This window comes from Hemiscyllium ocellatum, chromosome 14, assembly GCF_020745735.1.
Source record: "Hemiscyllium ocellatum isolate sHemOce1 chromosome 14, sHemOce1.pat.X.cur, whole genome shotgun sequence".
Lineage (NCBI taxonomy): Eukaryota > Metazoa > Chordata > Chondrichthyes > Orectolobiformes > Hemiscylliidae > Hemiscyllium > Hemiscyllium ocellatum.
This window is the reverse complement of record NC_083414.1, coordinates 4,652,580-4,676,856: the sequence shown is the minus strand read 5'-3', so window position 1 is coordinate 4,676,856 and position 24,277 is coordinate 4,652,580. Positions and strand designations below refer to the sequence as shown.

General features: G+C 44.4%; 1 protein-coding gene across 1 annotated transcript in view; it reads left to right on the top strand.

Annotated features, from left to right (window-relative positions):
* Positions 1–24,277, top strand: part of LOC132822224 (host cell factor 1-like) — a 115,759-nt gene that overhangs the window by 790 nt on the left and 90,692 nt on the right. The window contains exon 2 of the mRNA XM_060835325.1: positions 23,826–23,974. Coding sequence (XP_060691308.1) covers positions 23,826–23,974 — 149 coding nt within the window. The remainder of the gene's footprint in view (positions 1–23,825; positions 23,975–24,277) is intronic.

Sequence of the window (24,277 nt, the reverse complement as noted above, 5' to 3'; positions counted from 1 at the left end):
CCCCCCCTCACACCCTCCAGTAATAACAATTATTATAACGGTTTACTTCAGGGAAGAAAATAATATCTGCCCCCCCTCCCTGTAAATTTAATAAACACATCCTGAGGTAAATGTCGGCCTGAGGCGATTCCCGTGAATTGTTTGTCCCCTCCTGAGGGAAAATAAACTGCCCGCTTTGGTGTCTGCTACACGGCAGTCCGCGCAATATCGAGAATTGGTATTTGTTGCGCGTCTCTGCGCAGGTTTTTTTTCCTCCTTGTTTGCCCCATTCTCAGGGATTCTCACGGCAGAGGGAAGCCCCAGGGGTTGGATTTGTTCATTAATTTATTGAGAAATGTCAAACCCTCTTTCCCGCCGGTTCCGTTTGTCACGGGAACGCAACATGGCGGCGCCCGGCCGTCAGTGTGCCGCCTTCTATTTCGGTGTGAGGCGGGTCTCTAATGGTTTTTATCGAATAAAAGAAACCCGACCCGTTTTGTTGCCCCACCACCTTTTAAAGTAAATGTTTGCTGTGCCGAGTCTGTGTTTTATTTCCCTTCCCAGTGGCAGTGTTTTCCTCTCTCTGTGTAATGTGTACAAACAGGGCGCCATTTCTGATCGGTTGTCAGGGGAAGGAGCTTCTAAAGCTTCATCATGTGTCCAGGGAGGTTTTAAAAGGCATTTCAACATCCTCCTGCAATAAAGGAAGCCGGGAAAAAAACACACACACAATTTTGAAATCTAATCCTCCTTACCTTTTGAACCTTTTTTAAAAAATCTGATGCATCATTTTAACCTTTTTTTTGTTTTCGCTGTTTTTTCCTCTCTCCCCCCCGCCCCCCTCCATGCGATAGATATTAATCTCGCACTGTTTTCAGATTTTTGTTTTCGTTGAGCGAGTTCCAACATTCACATTGCAGTATTGTTAACGCGCGTTGGGATATTTGGTTGGTTGGTTTTATTAAGCTTATTGCAGTCGGTGTGGTATCCACAGTTGCTGAAGGGTTTTTGTTTGAATGCTCGATTTGGTTTTTCATCTCCTTTTAAAGTTGCCTCATTCGAGCTTTTGTATGATGTGTTATGTAGGGGCTAATTCAGTTCCTCTGTGCTACCGTCTAAATATGTTTTTTTTAAATAGTTAGCTTAATATTCCTACGCATAAATATTATTGCATTGCTTCTGAAGATGCTCTAAATAAGAGCTTATTACTACAAGTTGCAATTAATTTCTCATCGTCCCAGTTCATGCCAATTGATCCTTACTGTCGAAGTTACACAAACATTTGCAGTTTTTCATGAACAGCTCTTTACATGGGTCTTTGGCAGCACAAAACAATACACCAAAGTGAATCATTTTTAAGATCGTGGCATTGATGACAGCACAAGTGAACATGAATTGTTAATTTATTTTGTATGGCTAGAGCTACGGAGACTCGGGTCAATTTATGCAGCCCCTTCTCCCTGAAACCCACATACCCTTTCCTACCAAGTGTCTGACTTTCCCTCCTACTTATATGTAGGTAATGCATTTGATTATAAAAACCTTTATCATAGAAGTTTTAAAAGCTGGAATCCAGATTAGAAGTTAAAAGTCTTGCTGAATTTTATTTCCTACCAAGTCAAATTGTGCAAGTTGTAAGATGCTGAAACTGTAAGAGCCAAAAAGGCATTAATCCGGACCTTTCCTTGGGTTGTGAGTTGGTGATAATCTGCCCTTAGTTGTGAAGGTGTTTTCCAAATTAGAGATGTGTAGCAAAACACAGGGTTGTTGTTGGTGTATGTAAATATCATACCCATGCTGACTTCATCCCTCTCGTGATATAAATAGACCAGGAAAGTGGTTCTGCTGAGCTAATATGAGTAGCTAGGGAATAAATTTTAAAAAGCAGAACCAAAAAGGTTGTAATCTCTAGATTACTACCTAAACCACAAGGTAATTGGCACATAGTCGACAACTACTAAAGAGGTAAATGATTGGGAGAGTAAAAAGTGAGGTCTGCAGATGCTGGAGATCAGGGCTGAAAATGTGTTGCTGGTTAAAGCACAGCAGGTTAGGCAGCATCCTAGGAACAGGAAATTCGACGTTTCGGGCCAGAGCCCTTCATCAGGAATGAGGAGAGTGTGCCAGGCAGGCTAAGATAAAAGGTAGGGAGCAGGGACTTGGGGGAGGGGCGATGGAGATGTGATAGGTGGAAGGAGGTCAAGGTGAGGGTGATAGGCCGGAGTGGGGTGGGGGCAGACGGGTCAAGAAGAAGATTGCAGGTTAGGAGGGCGGTGCTGAGTTGAGGGAACTGACTGAGACAAGGTGGGGGGAGGGGAAATGAGGAAACTGGAGAAATCTGAGTTCATTCCTTGTGGTTGGAGGGTTTCCAGGCGGAAGATGAGGCGCTCTTCCTCCAACCGTCCTGTTGTTATGTTCTGCCGATGGAGGAGTCCAAGGACCTGCATGTCCTCGGTGGAGTGGGAGGGAGAGTTAAAGTGTTGAGCCACGGGGTGGTTGGGTTGGTTGGTCCGGGCACCCCAGTAGGTGGCCCGTCTCCCCAATATAGAGGAGGCCACATCGGGTGCAGCGGATGCAATAGATGATGTGTGTGGAGGTGCAGGTGAATTTGTGGCAGATATGGAAGGATCCCTTGGGGCCTTGGAGAGAAGTAAGGGAGGAGGTGTGGGCGCAAGTTTTACATTTCCTGCGGTTGCAGGGGAAGGTGCCGGGAGTGGAGGTTGGGTTGGTGGGGGGTGTGGACCTGACGAGGGAGTCACGAAGGGAGTGGTCTTTGCGGAAAGCTGATAGGGGAGGGGAGGGAAATATATCCCTGGTGGTGGGGTCCGTTTGGAGGTGGCGGAAATGACGGCAGATGATACGCTGTATACGGAGATTGGTGGGGTGGTTGGTGAGAACCAGTGGGGTTTTGTCCTGGTGGCAGTTGGAGGGGCGGGGCTCAAGGGCGGAGGAGCGGGAAGTGGAGGAGATGCGGTGGAGGGCATCGTCGATCACGTCTGGGGGGAATCTGCGGTCTTTGAAGAAAGAGGCCATCTGGGCTGTACGGTATTGGAACTGGTCCTCCTGGGAGCAGATGCGGCGGAGACGAAGGAATTGGGAATAAGGGATGGCGTTTTTACAGGGGGCAGGGTGAGAGGAGGTGTAGTCCAGGTAGCTGTGGGAGTCAGTCGGTTTATAGTAGATGTCTGTGTTGATTTGGTCGCCTAGATAGAAATGGAAAGGTCTAGGAAGGGGAGGGAGGAGTCTGAGACAGTCCAGGTGAATTTGAGGTCGGGATGGAAGGTGTTGGTAAAGTGGATGAACTGTTCAACCTCCTCGTGGGAGCACGAGGCAGCGGCGATACAGTCATCGATGTAGCGGAGGAAAAGGTGGGGGGTGGTGCCAGTGTATTGCGGAAGATGGACTGTTCCACATATCCTACGAAGAGACAGGCATAGCTGGGGCCCATGCGGGTGCCCATGGCAACTCCTTTAGTTTGGCGGAAGTGGGAGGATTGGAAAGAGAAGTTATTCAGGGTGAGGACCAGTTCAGTCAGTCGAAGGAGGGTGTCAGTGGAAGGGTACTGGTTGGTGCGGCGGGAAAGGAAGAAGCGGAGGGCTTTAAGTCCTTCGTGATGGGGGGTGGAGGTGTACAGGGACTGGATGTCCTTAGTGAAAATAAGGCGTGGGTGGTGTCCCGAACGTAGGTGGGGAGTTCTTGGACTAAAGGGGACAGAACCGTGTCAAGGTACGCGGAGATGAGTTCGGTGAGATATTGAACAATTCTTCCGCCGCCTTCGCCTCCGTGCCTACTTTTACAACCAAGATTCTCGCCCACCCCCTGACGACCCCTTCCCCCGGCTCCAACACCCCCCATCCACCTGGACACCCCATGCTGGCCTCTTACCCGCCCTCGGATCTATTTATAGCCAACTGCCGCCGCGACATTAACCGACCCAAACTGTCTATCCCTCTCACCCACTCCAACCTCTCACCCTCAGAACGTGCAGCCCTCCACTGCCTCAGCTCCAACTCCAACCTCACCATCAAACCGACAGACAAGGGAGGCGCGGTAGTAGTTTGGCGCTCCGACCTTTATACCGCTGAGGCCAAACGCCAGCTCGCGGACGCCTCCTCTTATCGCCCCCTTGACCATGACCCCACCTCCCACCACCAAACTATCATCTCCCAGACCATCTATAACCTCATCACCTCAGGGGATCTCCCATCCATCGCCTCCAACCTCATATTCCCACAACCCCGCACCGCCCGTTTCTACCTCCTGCCCAAAATCCACAAACCTGACTGCCCCGGCCGACCCATTGTTTCAGCCTGCTCCTGCCCCACCGAACTCATCTCCGCGTACCTCGACACGGTTCTGTCCCCTTTAGTCCAAGAACTCCCCACCTACGTACGGGACACCACCCACGCCCTCCACCTCTTCCATGATTTTCGCTTCCCCGGTCCCCAACGCCTTATCTTCACGATGGACATCCAGTCCCTGTACACCTCCAACCCCCATCACAAAGGACTCAAAGCCCTCCGCTTCTTCCTTTCCCGCCGCACCAACCAGTACCCTTCCACTGACACCCTCCTTCGACTGACTGAACTGGTCCTCACCCTGAATAACTTCTCTTTCCAATCCTCCCACTTCCTCCAAACTAAAGGAGTTGCCATGGGCACCCGCATGGGCCCCAGCTATGCCTGTCTCTTCATAGGATATGTGGAACAGTCCATCTTCCGCAACTACACTGGCACCACCCCCCCACCTTTTCCTCCGCTACATCGATGACTGTATCGGCGCTGCCTCGTGCTCCCACGAGGAGGTTGAACAGTTCATCCACTTTACCAACACCTTCCATCCCGACCTCAAATTCACCTGGACTGTCTCAGACTCCTCCCTCCCCTTCCTAGACCTTTCCATTTCTATCTCGGGCGACCGACTCAACACAGCCATCTACTATAAACCGACTGACTCCCACAGCTACCTGGACTACACCTCCTCCCACCCTGCCCGCTGTAAAAATGCCATCCCTTATTCCCAATTCCTTCGTCTCCGCCGCATCTGCTCCCAGGAGGACCAGTTCCAATACCGTACAGCCCAGATGGCCTCCTTCTTCAAAGACCGCAGATTCCCCCCAGACGTGATCGACGATGCCCTCCACCGTATCTCCTCCACTTCCCGCTCCTCCGCCCATGAGCCCCGCTCCTCCAACCGCCACCAACCTCCGTATACAGCGTATCATCCGCCGTCATTTCCGCCACCTCCAAACGGACCCCACCACCAGGGATATATTTCCCTCCCCTCCCCTATCAGCGTTCCGCAAAAACCACTCCCTTCGTGACTCCCTCGTCAGGTCCACACACCCCCACCAACCCAACCTCCACTCCCGGCACCTTCCCCTGCAACCGCAGGAAATGTAAAACTTGCGCCCACACCTCCTCCCTTACTTCTCTCCAAGGCCCCAAGGGATCCTTCCATATCCGCCACAAATTCACCTGCACCTCCACACACATCGTCTATTGCATCCGCTGCACCCGATGTGGCCTCCTCTATATTGGGGAGACAGGCCGCCTACTTGCGGAACGCTTCAGGGAACACCTCTGGGGCGCCCGGACCAACCAACCCAACCACCCCGTGGCTCAACACTTTAACTCTCCCTCCCACTCCACTGAGGACATGCAGGTCCTTGGACTCCTCCATCGGCAGAACATAACAACACGACGATTGGAGGAAGAGCGCCTCATCTTCCGCCTGGGAACCCTCCAACCACAAGGAATGAACTCAGATTTCTCCAGTTTCCTCATTTCCCCTCCCCCCACCTTGTCTCAGTCAGTTCCCTCAACTCAGCACCGCCCTCCTAACCTGCAATCTTCTTCTTGACCTCTCCGCCCCCACCCCACTCCAGCCTATCACCCTCACCTTGACCTCCTTCCACCTATCACATCTCCATCGCCACTCCCCCAAGTCCCTCCCCCCTACCTTTTATCTTAGCCTGCCTGGCACACTCTTCTCATTCCTGATGAAGGACTGTGGCCCGAAACGTCGAATTTCCTGTTCCTAGGATGCTGCCTAACCTGCTGTGCTTTAACCAGCAACACATTTTCAGCAAATGCTTGGGAGAAACAAGTTTGAATTCGTGATGTCTTGGCACCATTACTGTGGAAAGAGGGAGCAGTTCCAATGCAATGGACTCCACCTGAAACATACTGGGACCAGAGTCTTGGTGAATTGCGTGGATAGGGTTCTTAACTTAACAATGGGATCAGTTGCTGGGAAAATTATGGATAAAGTTAAAGGTGTAGTTGGGGGGGGCTTCGCAGAGGTTATTAGTTTCCAGAACAGGTAATAGGGCAGAGAGTTTGAAAAAGCTCAGGAATGTAACTTCAGGTATAGCAGATAAGCAGAAGGTGTTGTACTTAATCTACACTGCATACAAAACAAAACGAATGAGCTTTTAGTGCAGATTGAAATTGATGGGTACGATTATGGGCATCAGAGATGTGGCTGCAGGGGAATCAGGACTGAGAACTAACTATCCAAGGGTACATGTCCCATCGAAAGGACAGGCAAAGGGGTGGGGTTGCCTTTGCTAGTAAGAAATTTATTTCGATAGCATGTATTTATACAGAGTTGGAAAGCACAGAATCTATGTGCATAGAGTTGAGGAGCTGCAAAAGAAAAAGAAGTTCTATATGGGAGTTGTGTGCAGGTCTCCCAGCAGTAGTCAGGATGTGGAACAGAAAATACGTCAGGAAATAGAAAAGACATGTAAGAAACGCACTATTACAATAATCATATAGTGTTAGAGGCAAAGTATTGGCATGGATAGAGGATTGGCTGACTGGCAGAAGGCAGAGAGTCGGGATAAAAGAGTCTTTTGCATAATGGCAGCCGTTGACGAGAGGAGTTCTGCAGGGGTCAATATTGGAACCACAACTGTTCACATTATAAATTAAAGGGTCCGGAGGAAGGACTGACAGCTTTTTTGCGACGTTTGCAGATGATACAAGGGTAGCTGGGAGAACAGATTGTAATAAGGAGGAGGCTGCAGAAGAACTTGAACTGGCTCAGGGAGCAGGCAAAGAAGTGAAAGATGGAATCAAGTGTAGGAAAGTGTGAGGCTGTGCACTTTGGTAGAAAGAATAGAAGCGTAGATTATTTGCGAAATGGGGGCAAAGGCTTTAGAAAACTGGAGCTTATTCCTGTTCAGGATTTTCTTAAGCTGGCAGTTAAAGCAAGTGCAATATCAGCATTCATTTCAAGAGAGCTTGAACACACGAGCAGGGATAGGCTGCTGAGGCTACATAAGGCTTCACAGGAGGCTCCCAAGCACTGAGGATGTCACCTAGACAGGGGACGAAACGTCTGCAACACAAATTCCCAGCTCAGTGAACAGAACCACAACAACGAGCACCCGAGCTACAAATCTTCTCACAAACTTTGAATATATAAGGCTCTGCTCAGACTGCATTTGAAATATCGTGACCTGTTTTGGTCCCTGCATCTAAGGAAGAATGTATTGACGTTGCAGGGTTCCAAAGGAGCCCTACAAGAAAGACGTCTGGGATAAAGGGCTTGTCACATGAGGAGTGGTTGAGAACAGTGGCTCTGTACTCTGAGTTTAGAAGGATGAGGGGGATCTCATTGTAACTTAAAGTAAACTGAGACACCTGAACATAATGGGCGTGGAGAAGATGTTTTCGCTAGTCAGAGAGAGTAGGCACAGCCTCAGTGAAGGGACGACTCTTTAGAACTGCGATGAGGCATTTCTTCAGCCAGAGGGTGGTGAATCTGTGGAGCTCATTACTGTAGAATGCTGTGGAGGCCAAGTCATTCTGTGTCTTTAAGAAATGTGTTCTTGATTAGTAAAGGGATCAAGGGTTACAAGGAGAAGGCAGGAGAATGGGGTTGAGAAACATCAGCCATGATCAAATAGTGAACCAGACTAGATGAGTTGGATGGTCTAAGTGTCCTTGATTGCTTTCTGAAGCTGGACAAGACCATATGTAATATGTCTGTATTCTTTTTGACCACGATCACCTTCCTCTTCTGTAGCATCACCATCTCCACCATACCCTAGAGAAAATGACCTTGCTATTCACCTTATCTATGCCTCTCCTGATTTTATAAACCTCCATAAGTCAACCCCCCCCCCCCCCCACCCCCACCAATGAAACAAATCCCAGCCTATCCAGCAAACTTTTATAACTCAAGCCCTCCATTACAAGAAACATCCTGGTAAATATTTTCTACATTTAATAATATCTTTCCTGTAGCATGATGACCTAAACTGCACACGCTTCTGCAAAAGAGGCCTCTCCAAAGACCTATCCAAGCTCAACGTGATGTCCCAACTTTAATACTCAAAGATCTGAGTAATGAAGGCAAGCGTGTTAAAGCTGAAAATGTGTTGCTGGAAAAGCGCAGCAGGTCAGGCAGCATCCAAGGAACAGGAAATTCGACGTTTCGGGCATAAGCCCTTCATCATGAAGGCATCCAAGGATCCGAGGCCCCAAAGGATCTTTTCACACCCGGCAGAGAAATTCCTGCACATTCTCATTTACTGTGTCTGTTACTTTTGATGTGGTTTCTCTATATTGGGGGACAGAACACCAACTCGTGGTGCATACAGGGAACATGTCTGGTCACATTCACTCAACAACCGTACCACCCTGTAGCTTAGGGTGAGTCCAAGCCACCTGACAACTGGAGGAAGAACGCCTCATCTTCTACCTTGGAACTCTTCAATCACATGGCATCTACGTCAACTTCACTAGTTTCCAAATCTCCTCATCTCAGATCCAAACCTCCAACTCAGCACCACCCTCTTGACCTGTCCCACCTGTGTATCTTCCTTCCCACCTATCATAATTGCACCCCCCCCCCCCCCCACCTGCATCCACCTTCCCAGCTACCTTCTCTCCCCCATCCCAGCCCCATTCTCCTATTTATTTCTCAGCCCCCTTCTCCTCTGCCTGCCCAATCCCCACGTTGCTGATGAAGGATTTATGTCTGAATCGTCGATTCTTCTGCACCTTGGATGCTGCCTGTGCTTTTCCAGCGCCATTTTTTTTACTCCAGAGTATTAAATTCAATTCTGCAGTCCCCAATTTTGGAAGGGAGTAGATCAAAGAAACTAATTAGTTCTTTCTGGAGAGGAAAAGGTTAAGGAAGGATTTGACAATTTCAAAATTGTGAGCAGTCTTGACAGAGGATGAACTAGTGATAAACACTCCTGCCAATATAGAAAGATACAGATAAATTAATTGGCAAGAGAGCCAGAGGTAACCTGAGGGAGAATTAGTATTTACACTGCAGTTGTGATCTGAAATACATTTTCATTTAAAGCATTTTGGAAGAAGATTCATTAATAATATTCAGAAGGGAACAAGTAGATCCTTGAATAAGGAAAACCTACTAAGTGGGAAGAGCAGGAGTGAAGTGGGATGCTTGGATAGCTGTTTTATAGAGAAAACAGCCATTATGTTTCGAATGAATACTCACTATGTGGTAAGATCCTATGATCAATAGAGGAATGACGCAGTATGAGGCGTGATGGTGTATTTTCAAGCTGAGTTCAGCTTGCTTCATTACAATAATGAACTGAAAACAGTGGCAGTAGACTCTCACTGAGTTGTCTTGCAATTCCTATACGGGTCTTTTTGTTGACAATGTTGCTTGGAACTTAATGCAGGCATTTTCTGAAAATGTTGATATTTTCAGGTTATGGCTCATACCCTTTTGAAATTTGAGATCAAGACAAAGAGAAATGTTGTTGAAGGCTCTTGTATTTCTCAGAGCAAATGCAAGAATGTCAAATTTCAAATGATCACAACAATTGTACCACAGTGATAAGATTGCTGATTGGTCTCTGCGAACAAAAGGATTGTATTTAAGCTTTGCACTTCTAAAAAATATCCAGGAGCTTGTGGAGTCTGTCATTCCTCATTACGTTCTCCATGGCAACACCTCTGCTAATCATCGTTCGCTTGCCAACTAATCAGCACTCTGTTTCCCTGTGATGCAAGTGATTGTTTGAAATTTGGCATTCTTGTTCTGGTCCTGATGAGTAAAAGATCAAAAGCTTCAGCATATCATTTTTGGCAATATTTAATTATTCTAGGAGAAAGTGAGAACTGCAGATGCTGAAGATCAGAGCTGAACATGTGTTGCTGGAAAAGCGCAGCAGGTCAGGCAGCATCCAAGGAGCAGGAATTCGACATTTCGGGCATGAGCCCTTCTTCATTCTTGAAGAAAGGCTCATGCCCAAAACGTCGACTCTCCTGCTCCTTGGATGCTGCCTGACCTGCTGCGCTTTTCCAGCAACACATTTTCAGCAATATTTAATTATTGCACTACGAGTTCCAATATGTAGGCCAACCATTTTGTTTTTAGTTACGTTTTCTTCAATCAGCAGAGCCTCCTAGAAATATAAAGTTAACTTGTAACAGCCCTGTCAGATTGCCATGTGCTTTTTTGCCTCCCCCACCACCACCCCAGTTATAAATATCAGCGTAGCAATTGCTAAGAATTTTCACCTGTACAAGTTTCAATGTTGTAATTATATTACCTTGCTGCATGGTCTCCTTGTGATTTACCGTCGAATAACTCCTATGAACAATTTCAAAACCCAGGGTGCAATGTTATTTTGTTTACATTAAAATTTGTTCTTCAGTCCAATTTTAAACTTCCCTGTATCTCTGATTGTTTCATCAGTTTACCCTGTCCCAAAGCTGTTGCTGGCCCTTTTAAATTGTGAAGTTGTCTATTTACTTCTACTCCTCATTCCTGAAGAAGGGCTTATGCCCAAAACGTCAATTCTCCTGCTCCTTGGATGCTGCCTGACCTGCGCTTTTCCAGCAACACTTTTTTCAGCTCTCATCTCCAGCATCTGCAGTCCTCACTTTCTCCTATTTACTTTTACCCCATCTTGCTAAGTATCATCTTTTCCTCTTCTAGTCACTTTGTTGCACTTCCATTATAATTGTATTTTTTTTTAATGACGACAGCTTATCATTTGAAGAAGTGTGAATTTCAGATTGCAGTCCCCTCCCCAGTTCGCTGAGGGTTTGGTGAGAGGATGAGACATGGTGGGGAAAGACAGCGGAAAGTATCCCAAATACTCTATTCTTCACCTTTTGAACCACCATTAATGGTATGGTTGTTAGTAACACTTGATGTTTTCGAGTTCAAGCCCAACCTCAGAGACTTGACATGAAATCTAGGCTGACACTTCTACTGTTCTGTTGAGAAGTGCAGCACTATTGAAGGTACTGCATTTCAAATTGACGAGTGTGCTGAAAATCAAACTTCAGGAGTCATTGTTAAGATTTTGAAGAGTGTGCAAAATCCCTCAATTTACTGTCTTTTAGGCCCAGGTTGACTGAAAGCATGGGCCAAGTTTGTGTACTTGACAGGAATAATTATTTATTACAAGTAAATAGAGTCCAGCTAAAGAGAAACTAGTATGAACGATTGGCATTTATATATCTTGACTAGTTAACTTGCTTTTCAAGCTCCCCTTACACTTGCATGTGCACAATCAGAAACATAAAGCAAGTATGATGGGCAGAGAGACAGAAACTGGGGAAGCAGTTGGAATGGTTTCTGTTCACATAGTTTGCTGATATGGTCCTTTTTGCTTGTCAGTAAATGCTGCTTCCTGATTCTCCTTCCTTAAAGACATGCGCATGAGTGCAGACATTTTTGGCTGGTTCACGTACAAAACTTCTGGCCTACTGGTTAAAAGCCAAAGCTTACAACAACTGATGGCAAAATAAATTGGCTATCTTCAAGCTTAAGGTTGTCTTTACTGCAGAGAAAAGCAATTGCTGCTCCCCTTATGGAATTCTGATGGCTTCTTTCAAACACTCTGATCCCTAAGTTGCTCACTGGGAGGCAATCACGTAGTTGTTGGCAGGTGAAAGACCGTTGTCATTGGTTACTTGGCTCCAGCTTCTTTGCAGACTACCTGCACTGCATGACTTTCCCCCCCCCCCCCCCCCCCCCCCACACACACACACACACACACACACAACTTAAGTGTTAGATGAGTTTTACAATGTGCAACAATCCTTCAAAAGATTTTAAAGTGTTCTTTTCCCATTTCAATCCACAATCAAAAGTACAGAAAAATAAGAAATGGACATTATCCTGTTCACAGAGACGTGAAGATTTCTATAATTGCCATTTCAAAGAAGAGCAGGAAGGTTCGTCCTAGTGCTATGACTAATTTTTACCTCTCTGCCAAAATCTCAAAAACACATTGCATTTTCAAATTGGTATGTAAAAGATTTAAACATCACCTTTGTTTGCCACTGTTTAAGTTCTGTAATTTGTGTAATTACAGCAGTTGTTGCACTTAGGTATTTCAGTGCTTGGAAAGTGCTAAGGAGATTCCAGATGTTATAAAAAGCACTAGAGCAATGCATGTTTTTTTATCTTAATAGTTTAAACTCAGTATCCTACTTTCCCTAACTAGGGGTTTGTATGTTGTTCCTTCTCTGGATTAAGTCAATGACCCTTTTGTTGGCCGCCCTAACTTGCAAAGGCCACTTCAGAGGTCATTGTGAGCCAACCGTGAACAGAACATAGTTATGTCATCTGTAGGCCAAACAGTCTAGGGCTATCAAGTTTTTATTTTGCTTGAAGATTATTGTTGAAACTGTCAAGGGTTTTAATAGCAGTCCAGCTTGTTCTGTGGCTATTGTCCAGATGACAGTGACCAATTTATCGAAATCAGGAACTAAGTGGCCCAGGCAGTATCTATGTGCAGCTTATTACTATGTATGTGTCACTTGATAGCGTTACTGTTGATCAAGAATAAATTAATGTATTGCATTGATTGGCTGGATGGGATTTTTCCTGCTTAATATGGACAGGATATATCTGAACCATTTGCCATATTGTTGGGTAGATGCTAGTGTTGTCATTGTACTGGAATGGCTAGGCTAGAGCTGCAACTGGTTCTAGAGTGCGTGCACTTTTTTCAGTGAGGAAGTTTTTTAGATTAGATTACTTACATGTGGAAACAGGCCCTTCAGCCCACCAAGTCCACACCGACCCGCCAAAGCGCAGCCTACCCATACCCCTACATTTACCCCATACCTAACACTACGGGCAATTTAGCATGGCCATTTCACCTGACCCGCACATCTTTGGACTGTGGGAGGAAACCAGAGCACCCGGAGGAAACCCACGCAGACACGGGGAGAACGTGCAAACTCCACACAGTCTGTCGCCTGAGTCGGGAATTGAACCCGGGTCTCAGGCTCTGTGAGGCAACAGTGCTAACCACTGTGCCACCGTGCCGCCCAATATGTCATTGTCATAGAGATGTACAGCACGGAAACAGACCCTTTGGTCCAACTCGTCCATGCTGACCAGATATCCCAACCCAGTCTAGTCTTACTTGCCAACACCAGGCCCATATCCCTCCAAACCCTCCTTATTCATATACCTATCCAGATATCTTTTAGATGTTGCAGTTGTACCAGCCTCCACCACTTCCTCTGGTAACTCATTCCATACACGTACCACCCTCTGAGTGAAAACGTTGCCCTTTACGTCTCTTTTACATCTTCCCCCTCTCACCGTAAACCTATGCCCTCTAGTTCTGGTCTCCCCACACCAGAGAAAAGACTGTCTTTTTACCCTATCTATGCCCCGAATGATTATATAAACCTCTACAAGGTCACCCCTCAGCCTCCAAAGCTCCAGGGAAAACAGACTTGCCTATCCAACTTCTCCCTATAGCTCAAATCCTCCAACCCTGGCAACATCCTTGTAAATGGTTTGTTGTAGCTAGTGTAAATAGAAATATGTTAAATTCACTGAAGAGTGGCATCTGTGAAGCTTGACACATCAGGAGGAGGCCATATTGGATCATCCAGTCAGTACCTCTTGCTGTAGATGGGGTTGCAAATATATTTTGCTCTGATGTTGACTCAGCAATTATTGAAGACTTGGGTTTAGCAGTTTCTCCTCCTCCCATTTGGGAATTATCCAACACCATTCACAACTGGATATGGTAGGACTGCAGAGCTTTGATCTGATCCTTGAATTACAAGATTGTTTAGCTCTGTGAGCAAGTATTAAGAAGATCTGTAGCTCAGTGAGTGAATCTTCTGGGGGTGGCTGAGCTGGAAGGTTCATTTTCAGACATGTCGTCACCGTATTAGGTAACATCTTCAGTGAGCCTCCGGACAAAGCACTGTTCATGTTTCCTGCTTTTTATTTATATGTTTGGATTCCCTTGGGTTGTGATGTCATTTCCTGTCATGACATCATTTCCTGTTCCTTTTTCAGGGGGTGGTAAATGGGGTCCAAGTCAATGTGTTTGGTGATAGAGTTGGAATGTCATGCTTCCAGGAATTTTCGTGCGTGTCTCTGTTTGGCTTGGCCTAGGATGGATGTGTTGTCCCAGTCGAAGTGGTGTCCTTCCTTATCTGTCCGTAAGGATATGAGTGAGAGAAGGTCATGTTGTTTTGTGGCTAGTTGATGTTCATGTATAGTAATGGCTAGTTTTCTGCCTGTTTGTCCAATGTAGTGTTTGTTACAGTTCTTGCACGGTATTTTGTAATTGACATTAGTTTTGCTTGTTGTCTGTAAAGGGTCTTTCAAGTTCATTAGCTGCTCTTTTAGTGTTGGTGGGTTTGCAGACCAAATATTGAACTACAGAGCAATCATCCCAATGTCCACAAATGAAGCTGCATCAGAACATTATTTAAACGAGCCACCACACACTGCAGCACAGAGGAACTACGCAGAGCAGAGAAAAACCATCTATACAATGTATTCAAAAAGAACGGGTACCTACTATACATTCGCATATAGTAGTTGGTGTCCTTATATTTTAATTAACTAAGAATGTAGCATCAGTAATGATGAACACACAAGAGCAAAATTGGTTAATGATAACCCATTAGGGAGGGAAATTACTCTGGCCTATGCCTCATGCAACAATGTGGTTGATTTTAACTGCCACTTTTTTTAATATATTCAAGAAGGCAGCCCACCAACCAGCTTAAGAAATTGAAGATAAATGTTGGCTTTGCCAGTGAACAACTTTTATTTTACAAATTTAAAAGTTTGTAATATGCGCTTTAGTGTGCAGGTAATTGTAGAGCATTCTCATGTAGACAATCTCACTGCAAATTTGGGGAGAAAGTCTGAAGCCCCTTTGCCTGCACAGAATCATAATTGGTTGTTACTGGGGTTGTTTACATTATTGTCACCTACAATAGAACCCAAACTAAAATATTGCCTTTGCTGTTTGTTCAAGTCGTTTCTCCTTCTAGTACCAGTACTGTTATAGGTGTCCTAGAGTTTCAAGTAGATACAGTCTTTTGTCTAACCTTCATCGCACTGACCTTGACTGTTCTTAACCCTCACTTTTGGGGAGGTGGGAAAGAGCTAGGTTCATCCAATTATCTGTTGAGCTAATCTGATTATTTAAGTTGTCATTGCGTCAGAATGTTATGGTTTAGATCTCACTAGAATTGAGCATTTATTTATCTGACACTGTTTCCTGCATTCTTGTGTGCATAGTAACGCATGAAGAACAATTCAGTGTGCTGGCTACACTCTGAATAAGATGGCTGCTCGTGTGTAAAAGGAATACTGCATTTGTTTATTTAGCAGATTTTAAACAGTGTTTGTCTTTCAGCCGCAGGATAACTGTGAGCTAAGATATGCAGTTCTTAGCAAATAATACTAGAAAATATCTTTGGTCTCAGTTCATGTTTGATCTTACTTTGCATAGTCAGTTTAGACCTTCGAAAGAAACAGGAGACATTAACTGGTTTGATTTCGTTGGACTTGGATGTCATGTTTAAAGTTTTAGAGTCATGAAATATTCTCCTTTTTTAAAATTCTGGTTTTGGCATGTTGAGTATAAAATAATCTTAAAACCTGAAGGCATCATCACCATGCTTCAGTCAGTAACTTGATTATCATTGTATTGTGTTTTTTTTGTTCAACCTAGCAATTCCTACATTATCTACAAAAGAAATTGCAGTTAGTTTTGCTTTTCAATCATCATAGTTGTCAAGGACAAGTTAGATTAGAATTTATATTTCAGCTTACAATTGTATTTTCCCCATCTTCACTTTGTGTAATTCACCTCTTGCATTTGATATAAATGGGCGCCTAAAAGGTATTTGATAAGCTGTCACAAAAAATTTGAAAGTCTTGAAAATCATGGATTAAAGGGATAACAATGGTGTAGACACAATAATGGCTAAGTGGACATTACCTTTAGTTATGGTTAAAAATAAAGTTGCCATTGTCTCACTAGACCATAGGGCTTCTCTCTCATTAGAAAGAGATGACTGGTGGTATTATAACCGGAGGGTCGTCATAACGTTGGGCAAGATTTATAAGGAGTGTCCTCCATAGTGCTGTGAATGCAAGAACGGGTTATGAATCCTGCAGCGTGTTAACTAACCACCTGTCTCCCCATGGCTGGAGCACCATCTACAAGGCACTAGTCAGGAGTGTGATGGAATACTCCCGACTTGTTTAGTTCTAACAACACGTGAGAAGCTTGACACCATTCAGGACAAAGTAACCCAGTTGATTGTACATGCATTGCCAATCAGTCCCTCGACCATAGACGTTCAGCAGCAGCAGCAGCAGCAATATGTACCTTGTACAAGATGCACAGCAAAAATTCACCAAGGCTCCTAAATCTGCACCTACTAAAAGGATAAGGGGAGCAGGTCCATGGGAGCACTACCACCTGCAAGTTCTTCAGTATACAGGTCAGTAAGGGTGGAAATCAGAAACAAGAAAGGAGCCGTCACTTTATTGGGAGTTTTCTACAGGCCTCCTAATAGCAACAGAGACCGAAGAGGCAGATTTTGAGACACCCGTTGGGAGGCAGATTTTGGAAATGTGCAGAAGTAACAGGGTTGTTGTCATGGGTGACTTTAACTTACCTAATATTGATTGGAACCTCCATAGTACAAATAGTTTGGATAGAGCAGCTTTTGTCAGGCATGTCCAGGAAAGATTCCTGACTCGATATGTAGTTAGGCTGACTAGAGGGGAGGCCATATTGGATTTGGTGCTCAGCAATTAACTAGGCCAGGTGTCAGATATTTCGGGAATAGTGACCACAACTCCCTAATCTTTACTAAGCCATGGAGAAGGATAGGAGCAGACGTTATGGGAAAATATATAATTGGGGCAGGACGAATTACAATGCTATTAGGCAGGAACTGGGGCACCTAAATTGGGAACAGATGTTATTAGGGAAATGCATGACAGAAATGTGAAGATTGTTTAGGGAGCACTTCCTGATAGTGGGACAAACCTATCCAGCACTGAGGCACGGAGAGGGTGGTAGGGTGAACGAACCTTAGATGACTAGGTTTATGGAACGTTTAGTCAAGAGGAAGAAGGAAGCTTACTTAAGGTTAGGATGCAAGGATTAGACAGGACTCTAGAGGGTTACAAGGTAGCCAGGAAGGAACTGAAGAATGGACATAGAAGGGGCATGAGGGATCTTGGGGTCCAGGTCTGTAGATACCTCGAAGTTGCCACCCAAGTTGATAGCGTTGTTAAGAAGGAGTATGGTGTGTTGGCTTTCATTAACAGAGGGACTGAGTTTAAAAGCTGCGAGGTTGTGCTGCAGCTCTGCAAAGTCCTGGTTAGACCACACTTGGAATACTGTGTTCAGTTCTGGTTGCTTCGTTATAGGATGGATGTGGAAGCTTTAGAGGGGGTGCAGAGAAGATTTACCAGGACGCTGCCTGACTGGAGGGCATGTCTTATGAAGAAAGTTTGAGAGCTTGGGGTTTATTGATTGGAGCAAAGAAGGATGAGAGGTGATTTGATAGATGTGTACGAGGTGATGAGAGGCATAGATAAGAGTGAATTTTTCCCAGGGCAGAAATGGCTATCACAAGGGGGCATAATTTTAAGGTGATTGGAGGAAGGTATTGGGGAGATGTCAGAGGTTGGTTTTTTATAGAGTGGTGGGTATGTGGAATGCACTGCCAGCAGTGGTAGTAGCGTCAGATACATTAGGGACATTTAAGCCACTCTTGGACAGGCACATGGATGATAGTGAAATATAGTGTATGTGGCTTAGTTTGATCTTTTGAGTAGGATGGAAGGTCAGCACAATATTGAGGGACAAAGGGCCTGTACTATACTGTTCGATGTTCTCCAAAACACTCAGCATCCTGATCTGGAAATATATCATTCAGGAAGTGTTACTGGGTGAAAATCCTGGAACTCCCTCCCACAACAATGTGAGTCCAGGGCTTCAGTAGATCAAGAAGACAGTTCATTAACTCCTTCTCATAGGAACATTCTAAAGAAGAGTTCTGAGGAAGGGTTACCGGACCCGAAATGTTAATTCTGATTTATCTTCGCAGATGCGGTCAGGGCTGCTGAATTTTTCCAGCAACATCTGTTTTTGCTTATGATTTACAGCATCCACAGTTCTTTTTGGTTTGTATTTGAATTTTTTGAACCCTGTTTCTCTCTCGACAATGCTACCAGACCTGCTGAGTTTCTTTTGCATTTCCTATTTTCATGTCACCTTTCCAGTTTCCTCAGTATTTTGCTTTATTTGAGTAATTTACAGATGTCACGGGAATAAAAACCGAGAAGAGAGTGTTAGTTTGGGTTATTTCTGTCTGACTTTTGACCGTACAGGTATATTTTGTTATTCTGTGCTCCTTGGGGTGTCTAAGTAAGATCTATATGGCCAGTTCCTTAAAAGAATATGCATAAACCATAATACCAGCCCTAATACAAAATCTATTCTAAAGGTGCCTGGAATGAGAAATGGAAAAATATTGCCTTCTGTTCAATGGAAAGCTGAAATTTTAGAGTTTGGCCTTTTTGAATTGTTGCTTTCCCTGGAGGAGATTTGCAGTTTCATCAGAACGTAATTTTGTATTTTCCTACCAGCTGTTTTCAGTTAGAACTTTCCTCCATTTACTCCATATGTGCAAAACATAAGCACATGTTCCTGCATATTCACCACTTTACCCCGTCACTCGGTGTGTGTCATCCTCTTAACATTGCAGTAAGCTCCTAGAGCATTCCAAAACCTTTGTAGAGTCGCGGTTTCTGTCCTTCACCAAATTTCGCTGTTTAACCATTTTGGGAAAGCAAATCCTAGCAGGACTTATGCACTTAATGGTAAGGTCCTAGGGAGTGTTGCTGAACAAAGAGACTTTGGCGTGCAGGTTCATAGCTCCTTGAAAGTGGAGTCGCAGGTATATAGGATAGTGAAGAAGGCGTTTGGCATGCTTTCCTTTATTGGTCTGTGTATTGAGAACAGGAGTCGGGAGGTCATGTTGCAGCTGTACAGGATATTGGTTAGGCCACTCTTGAAATATTGCGTACAATTCTCGTCTCCTTCCTATTGGAAGGATGTTGTGACACTTGAAAGGGTTCAGAAAAGATTTACAAGGATGTTGCCAGGGTTGGAGGATTTGAGTTATACGGAGAGGCTGAGCAGGCTGGGGCTGTTTCCCTGGAGCATCGGAGGCTGAGGGGTGACCTTATAGTGGTTTACAAAATTATGAGGGGCATGGATAAGGTAAATAGGCAAAGTCTTTTCCCTGGGGTCAGGAGTCCAGACTAGAGGGCAAAGGTTTAGGGTGAGAGGGGAAAGATATAAAAGAGACCTATGGGGCAACTTTTTTACGCAGAGGGTGGTACGTGTATGGAATGAGCTGCCAGAGGAAGTGGTGGAGGCTGGTACAATTGCAACATTTAAGAAACATTTGGATGGGTATATAATTAGGAAGGGTTTAGAGGGATATGGGCTGGGTGCTGGCAGGTGGGACTAGATTGGGTTGGGATATCTGGTCGGCATGGACGGGTTGAACCGAAGGGTCTGTTTCCCTGCTGTACATCTCTATGGCTGCCATGTAGACCAACCGTGTAGAATTCTCTCCCTAAACTCCTCTGCTGCCCTATGCCAATGCCTGTGTCCTGATAGTTTCTTGTGTCCTTTTTTTTACAATTTGTTAATGCTTACTGGGTTATTTTACTACATTAAAAGTTAGAAATTTTAAAATGGAAATTGTTGCGCAATTAGTGAGCACAGGAAATTCTGACCGGGTTTGTAATTGGCAAATCCTCCCTGAATATAATTTATTTTAAATATGTGACACAATCATTGTCCCATGATAACTTGAAATAACAGTTCAAGAAGTAAGACTATTTTTCTTGCGATGAAATTATTTTGTTTAATGCATTGCCATTGGCGATGGTGCATCAATGCAAATTGAATTATGTCATTTTCTAATCACTATAATGAGTTTTGCACCGTAACTTTTTTCCCAAATAAATTATTGAAATCAGCATCTTCAACTTTCTTCCCACAGCAACAAAGCAGTAGTTTTGTTTTGTTGAGACAAACAAAGTGGAAGGTTTCAGATTTTGGAGAAGATTTGTAACTCAATCATGATAAGGTTGTAAGTTTGCTCTCTGAGTTGGTGGATTTGTTCTCAGACGTTTCATCACCATCGAGGCAACCTCATCTATGAGCCTCTGGTGAAGCAGGAATAGCAAGCAGAACAGAACACCAACACTTCGCCGGAGACCTTCTGATGATGTTACCTAGCATGATGACAAAATGTCTGAGAACAAATCCACCACCTCAGCAAGCAAGCTTACAACCTGAAAGTGGAAGGTAGTCAAATGTTAAACTCTATTCATCAAATGTAATCTTTTTAACATGTGACCTGACTAATGATACCTATAGTTCTATTTGTGACACCAATTACGGTTTGTCTACTAGTATCACTTTATAACGGTGATACATTGATCTTAACTCAGAAGTCTAATCTATTTATAATAGATCCCTATGATCTTTTCTTACAGTATTTTGCTCTACTAGAAATTTGAGTTGCAGGTGAGAACAAAAAGGTTTGGGAAACACTAAGTTTGTTTTCACCAACAGTCACCTTGTCAGTGAACCAATCTTCCTTAATCGCAGCATGTCTAATTTTAGGGTAAAAGGCATGGGGGAGTTGTTTTACTGATAAAGGAGTATCTCACAGTTGTATTGATGGAGGATACATCAGAGGACTTGTGCAGTAAGGCAATGTAGAAGTCAGGAATAGGAAAGGTGAAATCACAATGCTGGGGTATTCTATAGGTCTCCCAACAGCCAGTGGGAGATGGAGGAGAGAATATGTAGATAGATGATGGAAAGACATAAAAACAGCAGGGTTGCTGTGGTGGGTGATTTTAACTTTCTCGATATTGATTGGGACTGACTACGTGCTAGGTGCTTGGATGTGGCAGAATTTGTAAGAATTCCGGAGGGATTCTTGACAAATAAGTAAAGTCCAACCAGAGATGGGATTATACTGGACCTAGTTTTGGGAATTGAGCCTGACCAAGTGAGCGACCTTTTAGTGGAGGAGCATTTTCGAGAGTTTTAATATACTCGCCGATAAGGATAACAGCAGTCCTCGGGTGAATGTGTTAAACTGAGGGAAAGTGACCTATAACAATTTTGGGCAGGAACTGGAGAATGTTGATTAGAGGCAGCTGTTTGAGGGTAAATCCACATCCAACGTAGGAGTATTTCAAACAGCAGTTGAATAGGAGTTCAGGATAGGTACGTTCGTGTGAGAATGAACGATAGGTGCGGCAAGTTGCATGAACCTTGGATGTTATGACCTTGGTGAGAGAAGAAAACAAAACATATGCTCGGTCTAATAGGATGGGAACTGATGAAGCCCTTGAAGTATATAAGGAAAATAGGAAAGAACTTAAACAAGGAATTTAAAAACGCTAAAAGGGGTCAGCAAAAGTTGTTAAACAGAACTAAGGAGAATCTCAAGGCTTTTTATACATAAATAAAAAGAAAGAGGGTAGCCAAGGAAAGGCTTGGCCCACTTGAGGACAAATCTGTGAGTGGAACCAGAAGAGGTAGGTGAGGTCCTAAATGAATACTTTGTGTTGGTATTCACCAAAGAGTAGGAATTGGTGGAGGATGATCTCAAGGAAGGAAGTGTTGAGTTTCTAAGCCAAGTTGCTATTAAAAAGGAAGAGGTGTTGTCTGTCTTAAAAGGTAGATAACTCCCTGGGCTCTGATGGGATCTATTCTAGAATATTGAGAGAGACAAGAAAACAAATTTCTGGAGCATTGACAGCCACCTTTTGTATCCTCTTTGGCCACAGGTGAGGTCCCAGAGGACTAGAGAATAGCCAGTATTGTCCCACTGTTTAAAAAGGGTAGCAGGAATAATCCTGGCAATCACCGACCTGTAAGTATCACTTTGGTAGTAGGGAAATAATTGGAAAAGATTCTCAGGGACAAGTTCTACACACATTTAGAAGCAAATGAACTTATTAGCAATAAATAGCATGGTTTTTGTGTGGGAGGCGGGTCATGTCTCACTAATTTGATAAAGTTTTTTGAGGAGATGATGAAGTGGATTGATGAGGGCAAAGCGGTTGATGTTATCTACTTGGAGGTCAGTAAAGACTTTGACAAGGTCCCTCATGACAGGCTGGTACAAAAGGTGAAGTTGCATGGTATCAGGGTGAGCTGGCAAGATGGATACAGAACTAACATAGTGAAAGGAGACAGAGGGGGGCGGTGGATGGATGCTTTCCGGAATGGAGGGTTATGACTAATGGTGTTCCACAGGGATCAGTGCTGTCACCGTTTGTGGTCTACATAAATGATTTAGAGAAAAACATGGCTGGTCTAATTAGTAAGTTTGCAAACGATGCATAGATTGGTGGAGTTGCATAGTGAGGAGGATTGTCAGAGGATACAACAGGAGGCATGGGCAGAAAAATGGCAGATGGAGTTTAATCCTGACAAATGTGAGGTGATGCATTTTGGCAGGTCAAGTACAGATGAAAGTTATACAGTGAACCAAAGGCAGAACCGTTAGGAGTATTGATTTGCACATTCAATGTGATCATGGGTGATCATCTGATTCAGTCCCCTCTTCCTGCTTTCTCCCCATTCCACTTGATTGGTTTAACCCAAGGAGCTTATGACTAACTACTTCTTGAAAGCATCTGATGTTTTGACCTCAACCACTTTCTGTGGCTGAGAATTTCACAGGCTCAGCACACTCTGGGTGAAGAAATTTCTCCACCTCTCAGTCCTGAATGGCCTACCCCATATCCTAAACTGTGACCCCTAGTTCTGGGCTCCCCTAGTCATTGGGAACATTCCACCTTTGCACATGAGCACATGCAGACTCACAATTAATCTCTCAACCTCCACCGGGGTTTGCTGATACAGTAATCCATGTCAAAATTAACATGTCAGAAGCACTTTTTTAAAAAAGATATTTTAGAGCTGGCAATGGCTCAGTTGCAACTCACTTGCCTAAGAGGCAGAAGATTCAAGATCTGTTCCAGGATTTGAACTCAAAAATGTGCTAATGGACAATACACAGCAAAGTTGAGGGAATATCACTTTGTCTGAGGAGCCATCTTTCAAATGAGATGTTTAACCTGGGCCCCATCTGTGAGCTTGGGTAGAAGTAAACGATCCTATGACAGCATTCCAAAGAAGCACCGGGAAATATCTCTGTTCTGGCCAATGCTTATACCTTAATCAACAAATCACATTATTTGGTCATTATCAAATTGCTATTTGCAGGGGTTTGCCGTGTGCACATTGTCTTGATGTGTTCCTTATGCACGGCGGCTGAACTTGCAAGGGCGTACTTCACTGGCTGGGAAGCACTTTGTGAAATCTAGTGACCATGCGAGCACCTCATCAACACCAGTCTATTCTGTGTTTGCTGTGATAAAGTACTATATAAGTACAAGCAATAGGCCTTATTTTGTACATTGATATTGGGATAGAATAGAGAAATGTCACTTTCTATCTTTTTGTCTGCTTTTAGCAACCAATCAGTGGTTCATTCCAGCGGTGAGGGGGGACATTCCTGCAGGCTGCGCGGCCTATGGATTCGTATGCGATGGGACTCGACTGTTGGTGTTCGGTGGCATGGTGGAGTATGGAAAATACAGCAATGAGCTCTATGAGCTACAGGTAATGTAATGCATGTGAAATGTTTTGAGACATCCTAAATCAACATATGTATCTTCCATTTATATATGAATACATTTTTCTTTGTTAACGGCTGATATCATCTAATGTTTATAACATAAATTAACTCTCTGTAAGAGCACAGTTTTCCTTTGGGGAACCAGTAGGAATTTGCGCTTTCAGCAGCGGTTGTCTCCGGTTTCCTCTTTCCTCTGGCTGTAGACCTCCCTAGGTCGTCTTCGGTCTTTTGCTACAAAGATGGATCTACCTTTGATAGAGAGTCTTTTGCTCGCAGTTACTTTGGCG